Source organism: Sciurus vulgaris (genome assembly GCF_902686455.1).
Source record: "Sciurus vulgaris genome assembly, chromosome: 6".
NCBI lineage: Eukaryota > Metazoa > Chordata > Mammalia > Rodentia > Sciuridae > Sciurus > Sciurus vulgaris.
This window is the reverse complement of record NC_136466.1, coordinates 31211797-31226222: the sequence shown is the minus strand read 5'-3', so window position 1 is coordinate 31226222 and position 14426 is coordinate 31211797. Positions and strand designations below refer to the sequence as shown.

General features: G+C 33.2%; 1 protein-coding gene across 5 annotated transcripts in view; it reads left to right on the top strand.

The window, feature by feature from the left end:
• Positions 1-14426, top strand: part of KIF3A (kinesin family member 3A) — a gene marked incomplete at its 5' end in the record, with an annotated part of 44284 nt that overhangs the window by 6845 nt on the left and 23013 nt on the right. For all 5 annotated transcript variants that reach the window (XM_079144130.1, XM_079144134.1, XM_079144133.1 and 2 more), the window contains 3 exons: positions 9242-9386; positions 9526-9610; positions 12380-12485. In XM_079144130.1, coding sequence (XP_079000256.1) covers positions 9242-9386; positions 9526-9610; positions 12380-12485 — 336 coding nt within the window. The remainder of the gene's footprint in view (positions 1-9241; positions 9387-9525; positions 9611-12379; positions 12486-14426) is intronic.

Sequence of the window (14426 nt, the reverse complement as noted above, 5' to 3'; positions counted from 1 at the left end):
TTAAATTTATCAAGACTTATATTATGTCCTGGAATGTAATTTATCATTATTAAATCTTTGTGTATACTTGAAAAAGGGTGTATATTCTGCTGTTCTTCAGTAGAGTATTCTGTAAATGTCTATTTGGTCAATTTGTTTGATAGTGTTCAGATCTTCTATGTATTTATCTTCAGTCTACTTGGTCTGTCAGTTATTGACAGAGAGGTATTGAATTTTTTGAGCATATTTTCAGATGAGCCTATTCCTTTCAGTTCTGTCAGTTTCTGCTCCATGTGTTTTGAAATTCTGTGAGTACCTGTATAAATGCTTAGGACTTTTTAGGTTGTTTTGATGAAAGAACCTCTTTCTTATGAAATTACCCTTTTCCTCCCTAGTAATATTCTTTGCTCTGGAAACTACTTTGTCTGACATTAATATAGACACTCTAGCTTTCTTTTGATGAGTGTTAACATGTATAACTCTTTTCCATTCTTTTAACCTTTGTGTGTTTTTATGTTAGAAGTGCATTTCTATTAGGTAAGCACACTGGAGACCCTCAGGATCATTCTAGATTCAGTGATTGCTCGGAAGACTCACGAGACTATCATATAGTTGTACTTATAAAAAGAAAAAAAAAAAAAAAAAAAGACTAGCAAAGGTAAAAGGTGCTTGGAGCAAAGTTTCCAGGAAACTAGATGCAAATTCTCTAGAATCCTTTTCTATTGGTCACTCAGGATGTACAATGTGCTTAATTATTTTAGCTTTGAGTCTGAAAATACATATGAAATGTTGTCTGAGGAAGCTTATTAGAGACTCAGTGCCCAAGGTTTTTTTTTAACTGGGGACTGGTCACATGGCCAGCTTGAGCCTAGACCATGCTAGCATCCCAGACTCTTAGCAGCAGTCTCAGATTGACTTTGTTAGTTCTTTTCTGCACAATAGCATATATTTAGTCTTGCTTTTTAAATTCAGTTTTGCTATCTTTTTTTGTTTGTTTGTTTGTTTGTTTTGTGGTGCTGGAGATTAAACCCAGGGCCTCATGCATGCTCTACCACTAAGCTGCACCCCAGATCTATCTTTGCTTTTTTTCTTTTTGGTTTTTCTTCTGCTTTTGTGTGTGTGTGTGTGTTTTGTTTTAACTTTGCTTTTTAATTGGGGTATTGTGGTTATTAAGACTATTTACATGTAATGGGATTATGTGGTTAGGTTGAAATTTACCATCTTGCTATTTCTTTTTGTCTCATTTTTTTCTTTTTTTATTAAGTATTCTTTTCATTTTGTTTTATCTTTGTTGGCTTATAGGAATACAAATTTTAGTTTAGTGGTTGTGCTAAGATTTATGGTGTAAAATTTTAATATATTATGGTGTACCTTCAAATGATATTATACCATTTAATGTATGAGAATTTGGTTTTTTTTTTTTTTAATTTTTTTTTTTTTGGATCAGAGGCACTTGATCACTGAGCCATATCCCCAGCCAGCCCTATTTTGTATTTTATTTAGAGACAGGGTCTCACTGAGTTGCTTAGTGTCTCACTTTTGCTGAGGCTGACTTTGAAATCATGGTCCTCCTGTCTCAGCCTCCTGAGCTGCTGAGATTACAACAGTAGACTTCATTTCTCTCCTCTCAAATTTTATGCTGTTATTGTCACATATTTTACTTTTACATATTGTAAATTCCATACCATATTGTTATTATTTTTGTTTAAACCATAGTTATCTTTTAAAAGTACTTAAATAAGAAAACTTTTGTATATTATCAGTTTTGGTACTCTTCATGCTTTGTGTAGATTCATATTTCCATCTAATATTATTTTCCTTCTGCTTGAACAACTTCCTTTAACATTTCTTTTTTTTTTCTAAGTTAAAAGTTTCTTTTAACATTTCTAATAGTGCAGATTTACTGTTATTGAATTCTTTCAGCTTCTGTAGTCTATAAAAAGCATTTATTTCACTTTGTGTGTGTATGTGTGTGTGTGTGTGTGTAGTACTGGGTGTTGAACATTGGGGGTTCTACCACTGAACTGCTTCTCAGGCCTTTTTGTTTTGACACAGTCTCACTGAGTTGCTGAGGGCCTTGCTAATTGCCCAGGCTGATCTCAAACTTGCAATCCTCCTACCTCAGTCTCTTTGAGTCGAGGTCAGCAACTTAGTGAGACCCTATCTCAAAATAAAAAATAAAAAGGACTGTAGATGTAGCTCAGTGGTAAAGCACCCCTGGGTTAAATCCCCAGTACCAAAAAAAGATAAAAATATTTTCACTGGGTACACAATCTAGGTTGACGGTTTCTTTTTTCAGTACTTTAAAGAATTGTGCTACTGTTTTCTCACTTGCATTGTTTCTGATCAAAAAGCTCTTTTCAGTCTCATTTTTACTCTCTTGTACATAGCATGTCTTTCTCTATTTTTAAAAACCATTTTTATTAGTGCATTATAGTTACATGTAAATAGTGGGCCTCTGGTTGTTTTTAAGATTTTCTTTAGTGTTGGTTATGTGCAATTTGATTATGGTATGCTTTGGTGTATTTTTCTTTGTGTTTCTTATGTATGTGGTTTGTTAGACAGAATTTTGGATTTGTAGTTTTTAGTTTTCATCAAATTTGGACAAATTTCAGCCACTATTTCTTCAATTTTTTTTCTGCCCTCCCTCCCTCCAACCTTTTGGGAAACTCCAAAGATGTAGGAAGACTCAAAATTAGGCTGTTTGAAATTATAGCACAGTTCACTGATATTCTCTTCCGTTTTTGTTTTTCTGCTTTCTCTCTGGGTTGTTTCTGTTGGTATGTTTTCTAGTTTGCCAGTCTCTTCTACTACAGTGCCTAGTCTGCTATTAACACTATTTACTGTATTTTTCATTTCACACATTGTAGGTTTCATCTCTAGAAATTTCATTTGGACCTTTATGTTTTCCATCCATGTTTTTACTTAGCGTTTTAACATATGGGATGCAATTTTTATGACTGTTTGAATGTATTTGTCTGATAATTCTCACATCTGTGTTAGTTATATGTTTGTTTTGATTGATTTCTTCATTATGGGTTACATCGTTTTGCTTTTTTTGCAAAGTTGGCGTTTTCTGGTTGGATGTAAGACATTGTGAATTTTACCTTGAGTCTTGGATTGTTTTTTAATTTTTAAATTTGTTCTAAATTAGTTATACATGACAGTAGAATGCATTTATGCATTTGATAAATAATATATAAATGGAGTGTAATTTCTCATTTTTAAATTTTTACAGACTGCATTTTGATTCATTGTACACAAATGGGGTACAACATTTAATTTCTATGGTTGTACACAATGTAGATTCACACCATTCATGTAATAATGCATATACATAGGGTAATACTGTCTATCTCATTCTACTTTCCTTCCTCCAACCCCTCCTGTCCCATTTTCCTCTATACCATCCAAAGTTCCTTCATTCTTCTCTCCCCACCACTGCCACCCCCCTTGGTATGTATCGTCATCCACTTATCAGAGAAAACATTCAGTCTTTGGTTTTTTGGTCTTCACCTATTTCACTTAGCATGATATTTTCCAGCTTCATCCATTTATCAGCAAATGCCATAATTTTTTTCTTCTTTATGACTGAGTAATATTACATTGTGTTTATATACCACAGTTTCTTTATCCATTCGTTTGTTGAAGGACACCTAGGTTGGTTCCATAGTTTAGCTATTGTGAGTTGAGCTGCTATAAACATTGATGTGGCTGTGTCACTGTAGTATGCTGATTTAAAGTCCTTTGAGTGTAAACCAAGGAGTAGGATAACTGGGTCAAATGATGGTTGCATTCCAAGTTTTCTGACTAATCTCCATACCACTTGCATCAATTTGCAGTCCCACCAGCAATGTATGAGTGTACTTTTCCCCCCACATCCATGCCAGCATTTATTGTTGCTTATATTCTTGATAATTGATGTTCTGAATGGAGTGAGATGAAATCTTAGGGTAGTTTTGATTTGCATTTCTCTAATTGCTAGAGACGTTGAACATTTTTTCATATATTTGTTGTTCAATTGTATAGCTTCTTCTGTGAAGTGTCTGCTCAGTTCCTAGCCCTTTTATTGATTAGGTTATTTGATTTTTTGGTGTTAAGTTTTTTGAGTTCTTTATACATCCTAGAGATTAATGCTTTATCTAAGGTGCATGTGGTAAAGATTTTCTCCCAATCTGTAGGCTCTCTCTTCATATTATTGTTTCTTTTGCTGAGAAGAAGCTTTTTTGATTCCTATAAATATTTATGAGTTTTGCAGTTACTTGAAAATAGTTTGATTCTTTCAGATCTCTCTTTTAAGATTTGTTAGTAATCAAACATTACCCTATGTAGATTTATGATCACACAGATGGTATGCCTTGACTCCATGTACAAATAGAGAAACAACATGTATCCCATTTGTTTAAAATTAAAAAAAAAAAAGAAAAAAAAAGATTTGTTAGTAAATATCAGAGCAGTGCTCAATATAAGGTTAATTGTTCCCCCTGTTCCCCACTACTGACGTAAAGACCCTTTTGCATACTTGTACCTGATGTCCTGTCATGGGCTTTTCCAGTCTGTCTGTGGAAATAGATACTGTTTCTGGCCTGTGTGAATGCTGAGCTCCCTTCCTTCCAATCTGTCTAGCTGTTCTCCCATCCCCACTATTAAAATAGTTTCATACTCATAGGCCTGTCAGTACTCCACTGAATACCTGAGGAGGACCCTGTGCAGATGTCCACAGCTTGCTCTGTGTAGCTCTCTTCTCTCTGGTACTGTGTCTTTCAAACTCTTGCCACTTTGGACTCTTTGGTGCTCTCTCGGCACCTTCTTCTTAGCTCAGGGTATCTGCTAGCCTCTGAGTCCTCCCTCTTCATCCATGGTTTAGATTTTCTCTGAAGGCATTAAGGTGAGAAATCAAGAGACCTACCTCACTTGTGTCTCATCTTTTGTAAATCATAGTCCTTTGTTGACTGCTGGTGTTCATCGTTTTGAAAACTGGTTTGGGGGCTGGGGTTGTAGCTCAGTAGTAGATTGCTTGCCTAGCATGTGTGAATCACTGGGTTTGATCTTCAGCACCACATAAAAAAACAATAATGATAAAAATAAAGGTATTGTGTAAAAGAAAAGAAAAGAAAAGAAAACCGTGGTTTTGTGTACTTTGATATACTTTTAGTTTTAGCCAAGAAGGTTAATTTAGTCCTTGTTCATCTTGTTTGGAAACAGAAATGTCACTAGTTTAATTTTGAATTAACAGAATTATGTGTTTTTAAAAATAAATATATAGAGAGAATAGTATTTTAACTATCAAGAGTTTATAACTGCTTTTCAATGTCTTTTATTGACTGAAAATCATCAGTAACAATATAAAAACATTATGAAAAAGGACAAAAATTGGTAGTGCTATAATATGTAATGCAGTTTACTCTCCATTATTGAAATATGATTTAGCTAAAACTTCTTGGATTCTCAATGGCAAGTACATAATCTTTTTATTATTTTAAAATAATTTTAGCCAGGCACAGTGGCATGCCCCTGTAATCACAGCCACTTGGCAGGGGTGAGTGGGGAGTGGTGAGACATGAGCCTAGGAATTTGAGATGAGCTTGGGCAACATAGTGAGACCCTGTCCCCAAAATAAATAAATGTAATAAAATGATTTAAGGTAATTAATAAGTGTTATTTTTTGAGTGGTTTTTGGTTCACAGCAAAATTCACAGCAGAAAGTTGAGAGTTTCCATCTAACTCTTATCCCTATACATTCATAGTCTCCCTTTATTGATTATCTCCTACCAGGTTGGTATATGTGTTCAATTGATGAACATCATTATCATCCAAACTCCATAGTTCATATTAGTGTTCACTCTTGGTTTAGGTAGATGTATGATGATATCTACCTACCATTATATCATACATATCATCACCCTAAAAATTCTATGTTCTCTGCCTGTTCATCCCACTCTCCTTCCTAACCTTGGCAGCCACTAATTGTTCTATTGCCTCTATACTTCTGACTCTTTCAAAATGAGATAAAATTGAAATCATATAGTATATAACCGTTTCTTTTTACTTAGTAATATGCTTTAAAGTTTATTCCATTTCTTTCTTGGTTTGATAACAGCTAATTTTTTGGTGATCAATAATAGTTCATTGTCTGGATGTACTACATTTTATTTTTCCTTATGCCTACTGAGGCTATGTTGGTTTCTTCCCAATTTCAGCAACTATGAATAAAGCTGCTATGAACATGTTCAGGTTTTTAAAAATTATTTATTTTTAAATTTTTTACAGACTGCATTTTGATTCATTGTACACAAATGGGGCACATCATTTAGTTTCTATGGTTGTACATGATGTAGATTCATACTATTCATGTAATCATACGTGTATTTAGGGTAATATCTGTCACGTTCCACCATTTTTCATACCCCCCTCCCTCTCATTTCCTTCTACGTAATCTAAAGTTACCCCATCTTATCTCACTCCCCACACCCCAACCCTCATTATATATCATTCTCCACTTATCAGGGAAAACATTCAGCCTTTGGTTTTTTTGGATTGGCTTGTTTCACTTATCATGATATTCTCCAGTTCCATCCATTTATTTGCAAATGCCATAATATTATTATTCTTTATGGCTGAATAATATTCCATTGTGTATATATACCACAGTTTTTTTTATCCATTCATCTGTTGAAGGGCATCTAGGTTGGTTCCACAATCTAGCTATTGTGAACTGAGCTTCTATAAACACTGATGTGGCTGTGTTTCTGTAGTATGCTGATTTTGAGTCCTTTAGGTATAAACCAAGGAGTGGGATAACTGGGTCAAAAGGCGGGTCCATTTCAAGTTTAGGTTTTTGTTTGGACCTTTTACCATTTTTAATATATGACTAGGTAATAAGAAGACTGGGTAAACACCTCAGTCCAGTTTTAATTTTTTTGTTTTGTTTTGTTTTTGTGGTGTAAAACCAGGAGTGTTTAACCAATGAGCTGCATCCCAACCCTTTTCATTTTTTATTTTGAGACATGGTTTTGCTAAGTTGCCTAGGCTGACACTAAACTCACAATCCTGCTTCAGCCTTCTGAATAGCTGGAATTATAAGTGCATGTGCCACCACATGTGGCTTTTCCTCTCCTCTTTTCTTTTTTCTTTGAGAGAGGTCTCATTAATGTTGCCCAGGCTGACTTTGAACTTGCGATCCTCCTACCTCAGCCTCCTGAGCACAGTTTTAGATTTTAACAGGTAAAGGTTTAAGAGAAATTCATGTTGAAGGAAACTATGTGCCATTAGAGTTGTTAAGTTTGACATTTAAAAACCAGAAATTTAGTCTCTTATTCTAGGGAATCCCTGATCTTCCTTTCTCGGGTCTAAAAAGTATAGATTAATATCTTTTTTAAATTAGCTAACTTTAAGTATGTAATGCATTCACAGAAATTGAATTAGGAACCAATTTTGAGTTAAAAACCTTTTTTGGCCATTGCATACTGTTGAAAAAATATGGGCTCTGGAGCCAGATGGACTGTGTTCACATCTTGTCTCTATCACTTACAACATTGAACAAGTTACTAAATTTAAGCCTTCATTTCCCTAAATAACTATGAGAATGCAAGTAGTGTCTATGCCTTAGGACTGGGGTAAAAAATGAAATGTAATTGAATGTAAAGTGCATGGCCTAGTACTTAATAAATGATCAGTAAATAGTAGCTATTGTCATTATAGAGCTTATTATTTAGTAATTCATTGTATCTCTGTAAGTTACAATACTTTCAGATCCTTTAAAATGTAATAAGTTATATTCCTAATGGCAGAATTTGAAATAGTGAGTTTGAAAAAACTGAGACTTGATATTCCAATGTGTAAAAATTGTTTCTGGTGTTCTTGATTTATTTTTAAAAATGTCTGAAAATGATGTCCTTTGATATTAACTGAATAGAATATTCATAATTAAGGAACTTTTTTCATTTATGCTGTCACATCCTAGACTAGCTTATATCATACCATCTCCTGACCAACTACTCCAGCTCTCTGACTGGTTTCTCTACACCTAACCTTGCTTTATTCTAGTTGTCCACAATATAACCATAGAAATATCTTTCTGTGGGTTCACTTTGCTTTTAGGATAAGGCCTAAAAACTTCAATATGGTTTTCATGACCCTGTGTGATTAGGACTTTGCTAGTTTAGTTTCTCTTGCTCTCTCTGCATCTACCTACATTTTGCATCTGTTTCTTCCTTTCTGATCTCATTTCAGTGCCTCAAAACCTCCATTCTCTTTCTTCCCTCTTGCCTCTTCCACTCTATTCCCATCTTATGTATGTTTCAGATCTTACCTTAAACCCTTCCTTTTCTGGAAAGCCTTTCCTGACCTCTTCCCCTAGCCATACCCCTCTGCCTGGTTTATGTCCTACTCTCATCAGGTTTAAAATTGTTTCGCCAGTACCTTCTCCCTAAGATTATATGCACCTTAAAATTAAGAATTTTATTAGTGTTGTTTGTGACTTTGGTCCTGGTGCCTAGCACAATGCCACATTCAGGTTTGTGGTAAATATTTGTGGAATGAATGAGTTTGGGTACTTAGAAAGTTTTAAGTTGTGTCTCTAGTTATCTGTAATAATTGCATTGTCACCTTTTTAGTTAACATGCCCTATTTCTTATAGATATTATTTTAAAACAATTTTTAAAAAATGAATTTATTTTAGGATTAAGAAGGAAAAAAAAAAACCCCACCATTTATTGGTACTTTCTATCAAGCACAGTGTTGGTTATTTGAAGTAAATTGTTTCATTTGATTCTTAACTATCAGTGTAGAATATTCTTTGCTCTATTTTACCATTAGGGAGGCAATCCCTGAGTAGATAACTTGTCCAAGGTCAAGTGGCTAAAAATGGACAGATATGGATTCAGATAGAAGGCTTTCTGCTCTAGAGTCTGTATTCTTCTGCTCTACTTTTGCTATCTTCTCCAATTTAATGTCTGCAATAAGTAATATATATATTAAAAGAAATTTCTTGTAATTAACTATAACATTCTTGCTTTTAGGGTTTGAGATACTTTTTTTTTAATAATTAGTAATATTTCATTGACTGGTTCTTTAACAGTGTTTTACTTTTGTGACATAGAGTACATACTGTATATGTTGATAATAAAGATGAAATCTGTGCTACAGTAATTTTGAATCCAGGGAAGAAATTATATCACAATGTCAAAGGAATTAATTTTAAGAGCTATTGTTTTGTCACATCAGGCTGTAAAAAGTGGCTGATTCTCTTGATCATTTTCAGGAACTATTTTTGCATATGGACAAACTGGAACAGGCAAAACTTTTACCATGGAAGGTGTTCGAGCTGTTCCTGAACTTAGAGGAATCATTCCCAATTCATTTGCTCACATATTTGGTCATATTGCAAAAGCAGAGGGTGATACGAGGTAAAAGGGAATTCTTTTATTTTCTATTAATGAGAAATCAAACACAATAAAGTTGTACAGTTATAAACTTTATAAACACATTTTAAGACTGGTCCCATAATTATTTCACTGCTTTTTATGTGCTTAAAATATTTTATAGATTTTTGGTTCGAGTGTCCTATTTAGAAATATATAATGAAGAAGTTCGTGACCTTTTGGGCAAGGATCAGACACAGAGATTAGAGGTAAGGGTAACTGAAATTGGAGTACTTTCCAAAGCAGTAGAATGTTCACTAAATTAAGAAACCTTTTTGTATAAAAAATACTTTTAATATCATAAATAATCTTGTACATTTATTTCTTACAAGTACAGACATGGGAGGGGAGAGTTACTGAAGCAAGACTTCTTTTTTTTTTTTTTTCTGAAGCAAGACTTCTGAGTCAAGTAGTAAATGATGTCACTTTGACATTACTGCCAAATTATTAACCTTTTAAAATAGATAATATTAATACTAATATTAAATTTTTTATTGAAATCGCATTTTCAGCCAAACAGAGGAGAATAACATGTAGAATTATAGTAGAATGGGTGTAGAATAATAGTAAACATTATTGTAGGATGGTGTAGAATATATGCAGAACAGCCATGGCCAGCATTACTGAGCTTTTCCAATTGTGTAGGCATTTGGTGTAGTCAATGGTAGTTGATAGTAGCCATATTTCATTTCATTTAATATTCTTGGCAGTTTATTTTTACTGATGTGGAAAATGAAATTTACAGGGGTTTCATTAATTGCTTGAGGTCATGTAGCAAATGAATGGCAGTTTCATCTAGGATTAAGAGAATGGTTTCTGGGGTCCTGCTATCTTAGCTTGTTCTAACTCTGATCTTGATCAAAGATCAAAAATTAACCTCTGTGAGTCTTAGTTCTGTCACATGAAAACGGAAATAATAATAGGATCTACTTCATAAGATAGTTGCCAACATTAACAAATTAAAACAAAGTGTTTAAATCGGTGTACGAAATGTAATAATACTAAAATAATATATTTTTAATGATAAAATAATACAGTTTTTGTTTTAAGCCTATATAAATAGTTTTGGTACAGTGTGTTGGAGCATTAAGAATTTTTTGTTGGGCTGGGGTTGTAGCTTAGTGATAGAGTGCTTGCCTAGCATGTGTGAGGAACAGGGTTTGATCCTCAGCACTACATAAAAATAAATAAATAAAATAAAGGTATTGTGTTCATCAACAACTAAAAATATTTTTAAAAGAATTATTTTTTGAATAATGAAGGCATATTTTGTAATAACATGTACATGGCAAATTGTAGAAACAAATTTCTTTGTTGCTAGTTATCATCTTTAGTTTTGATATACTGTTTTTGCCTCCAAAAAGTTTATTGTTTTATCTTCCAAACTTTTAGAGAAAAAAATTATTTAGAAGGAACCTTTCTGGTTTTGTATTTTTAATTGTAGATCAGATTTATTCTCAGGAACATTCTTGTCAGTGGTTCTCAACTTTATTAGACCTAGTGCTTGTTTGTTTGTTTTGTATTCTGGGGATTGAACTCAGGGTCACTTGACCACTGAGCCACATCCCCAGCCCTATTTTGTATTTTATTTAGAGACAGGGTCTCACTGAGTTGCTTAGCATCTCTCTTTTGCTGAGGCTGACTTTGAACTTATGGTCCTCCTGCTTCAACCTCCTGAGCTGCTAGGATTACAGACATGTGCCATCACGTCCAACTAGTGCTTGTTTTTTATAACATTTTGTAATGCCCTATTGACTATCCTGAAATGTAATTCACAGATGATAAAATCTACTAACACACATAATTTTAAAAAAGTTAGTATACTGCCCTACTGTAATATAAAAGAGAATAACAGTAATTTAAAATACTAGTACTTCAATATGGAAATGTTTAGATGGAGGATCACAGTTGATGACATGATGAAATAGTTAGAGGCACGGAGAATCACCATGACTGCAAGAGCTACAGATGCAGAATGTTACAGGTATGTTGTATTGGTAATCTGAACACTTGATTGGTGTCATGGTCAATAATATGGTCTTTTAAAACAGTGATTAGCTTTTGGTAGAATTCTGAGAAAAATGAAGTACATTCTGTTTTTCTATATTTCTGTATTATTATTACTATTTTGGAAAAGCACCTTTGTCTTCATATCTTAGTCTCAAATAATTATGAATAGTTTTTCAATCCATATAAATATCTAGTAGGACATTCAAACTTATATGGGACACTTGTTCTTTGGGTGAGCCCTCCCACCCTTTTCAGAATGTTTAGTATCCTTGCTCCCTGCCTATAAATACTACTTGTATTTCAAGTGAACCATAAATGCCCCCACAGATTTCTAAAACATTCTTGACTGCCTTCATTGTTTTAGTGTCATAAACTGTATTTGTTATAGAAATTAAATTTTTTATGACTTTGTTTTGGTGCTAGGAATTGAACCCAAGGCGTTGTACATGTTAAGCGCATTTTTAAATCTTTAACAAATTCAGGATTGTATTTTATTTCTTCATCTTTCATAGCTAATCAGTTGTTAATTGAATTTTGAATTAATATATGACAGGAAAAGACCTTTGAGTTTATGAAGACCAGTGGTTCACAGATGTGAGCTTGAGGAATGTTTCCAATTGGTAGTGAGGTGAATGTAGAAAATGCTTAAAGGGCTGGGGACATAGCTCAGTTGATGGAGTACTTGCCTTGCAAGCACAGGGCCCTGGGTTCAATGTCCAGCATAGCAAAAAAAGAAAAAGAAAAAAAAAAAAAAAAGAAAATGCTTAAAAACTTCCATAGCAATTTGCAATTGTCATTGCATGCAAGTACTTTTGTATTTTAAAACACTTTAGTTCACCAGATTAGAAATGTACACGTTGTCCTCTACCATAGATTTTTTTTTTGAGAGGCAAATTATAAATAACAAATTGTGGAAGAATTACTGTGATAAGTGTAAAGTCTTACTTTTTTTTTTTTTTTTTTTTTAGGTTAAAGAAAGGCCTGATGTGGGAGTTTATATCAAAGATTTATCAGCTTATGTGGTAAATAATGCTGATGATATGGATAGAATTATGACGCTAGGCCATAAAAATCGTAAGTATAGTGCATAATTGCGATTGAATGTATACATGTTGAATAGACTGGTCAAAAGGCAAAACCAGTGTGGTCTTTGCTGTATAGAGATTGAACTTTAAGCTTTCTTGAAATTCTTTCCCTTTGATTAGTTACTATGTAGAGAAAATAAAGATATCAGATTGTTTTCCTTGCTGACCAAAAGTTTTCTTTTTAATCGTGCTAATCTTTGAAACTCTCATATAATTTGTCTCTTACTAGTTATACTAAATATTTATTGATACTTAGTAAGTGGGAAGTACTTGTGCTAAGTGCTTCATGAGGATGATGTCTTTTAATCCTCACTGTAGTCTGTGGAGATATTAAATTCCTGCCTTTTGAATGAGCAGTTGAGACTTAGTTTAAGTAACTTTTTAAGGTTCTCTGTCATTTAAGTTGCTAAGTGACAAAGTAAGTATTTGAATATAGGCTATTAGTATTAACCAGGCACTATACTGCTTCCTTTTTGTTGACAGGGAAAGCAAAACAAAATTATATCAAAGTCACATTTATTTCAGTAGTTGTTTTATGTGTTTAATCTAAAGAAAAAGTTTCAGCAATATTTAAAATATACGTGCCCAAGGCCTAGTACTAGTGATGTAACCAATAGCAATTAGAGGTTAGAGATAAATGATGAATATAGAAAATGAAAAAAATTAAGTTTGACTTAATTAAAATTGACTTGACTATAGATCTAGCAAACATAAAGAATTTAAACATTAAAATATTCTGTTTTTATATACAAACTAACAGAAAGTGACCAAATCTTAACAGAAAAATAAGCAAAAGATAATGTGTTTTATTCACAGAAAAATTATACAGAGCAGTAAGCATATGAAATGACTTCACAAGTAATCAGGATAAAGCAGATTAAAACAACAGTGAGAGATATGCTTTTTGGTGCGGGGTCGGAGGCAGGGGATTGACTCAGTGGCATTTAACCACTGAGCTACATCCCCAACCCTTTTTGAGACAATCTCACTAAGTTACTTAGGGCCTCACTAAGTTGCTGAGACTGGCTTCAAACTTGCCATCCTCAGCCTCCTGAGCTGCCAGGATTATAGGCCTGTGCCACTGTGCCCAGCTCCAGATTGTTTTATGCTTTAAAGAAATGGGTACTGGGGTGGGAGTGGAAATTGATATGGCATTTTTGAAGGGCAGTATTAAAAGTATCTATTAACGTTTAAAAAATATGTTCCTTTTGATCCAGTATTTCTAACCCTTGATAGTCTAGAAAAATATTTTTAGATGTGAACAATCTAACTATCAATAAAACAGTTTTTTATAATCATGGTTCAAAAATACTATGTATCCTATATTCTGTGTGTATAGGAGATAAATGAGGGAAAAACAAGATAAAATGAGACCTAACATACTGTGGAAGCATATTTGTGTATCACTGCTGATCAAATGATTTTTGAAAAGTGGCTATCAAATTTAATAGCTATATTTTTTGGAGAAAATTCATAATTTGATTTAAATGAAAATAGAAAAATATAGTATGGAATCTCAGATCCCTGTGTTTTCTTTCATTAATTCTATCCCTCATATATATCACTTCTTTGTTCTTTCACTAATTTTTTATTTACTTTCTTTCATTGGACTTTATCAGTGCAGTTTACATTATAATTATATGACTTCTAATATAGTCACATGCAAATATACTCTTTTAATATCTGATTTCTAAAATCAAAGTTAGCATAGAGAAGTTCTACATGAATATGTAGTAGGAAAATAATTTCAACATTAGGTAAAATGAATGCTTTTAAAAATACTTTGGAATTTAAGATAAAAAACTAGCATGTTATTATTGTGAAAAACCAAGCATGTTTATGCAATATATTAATGTAAAATTTACATATACATGAATATTATGTAAATTTTAAGTGAACGCTTTTGTTTTTGCTTTATAGAAAAGGGATC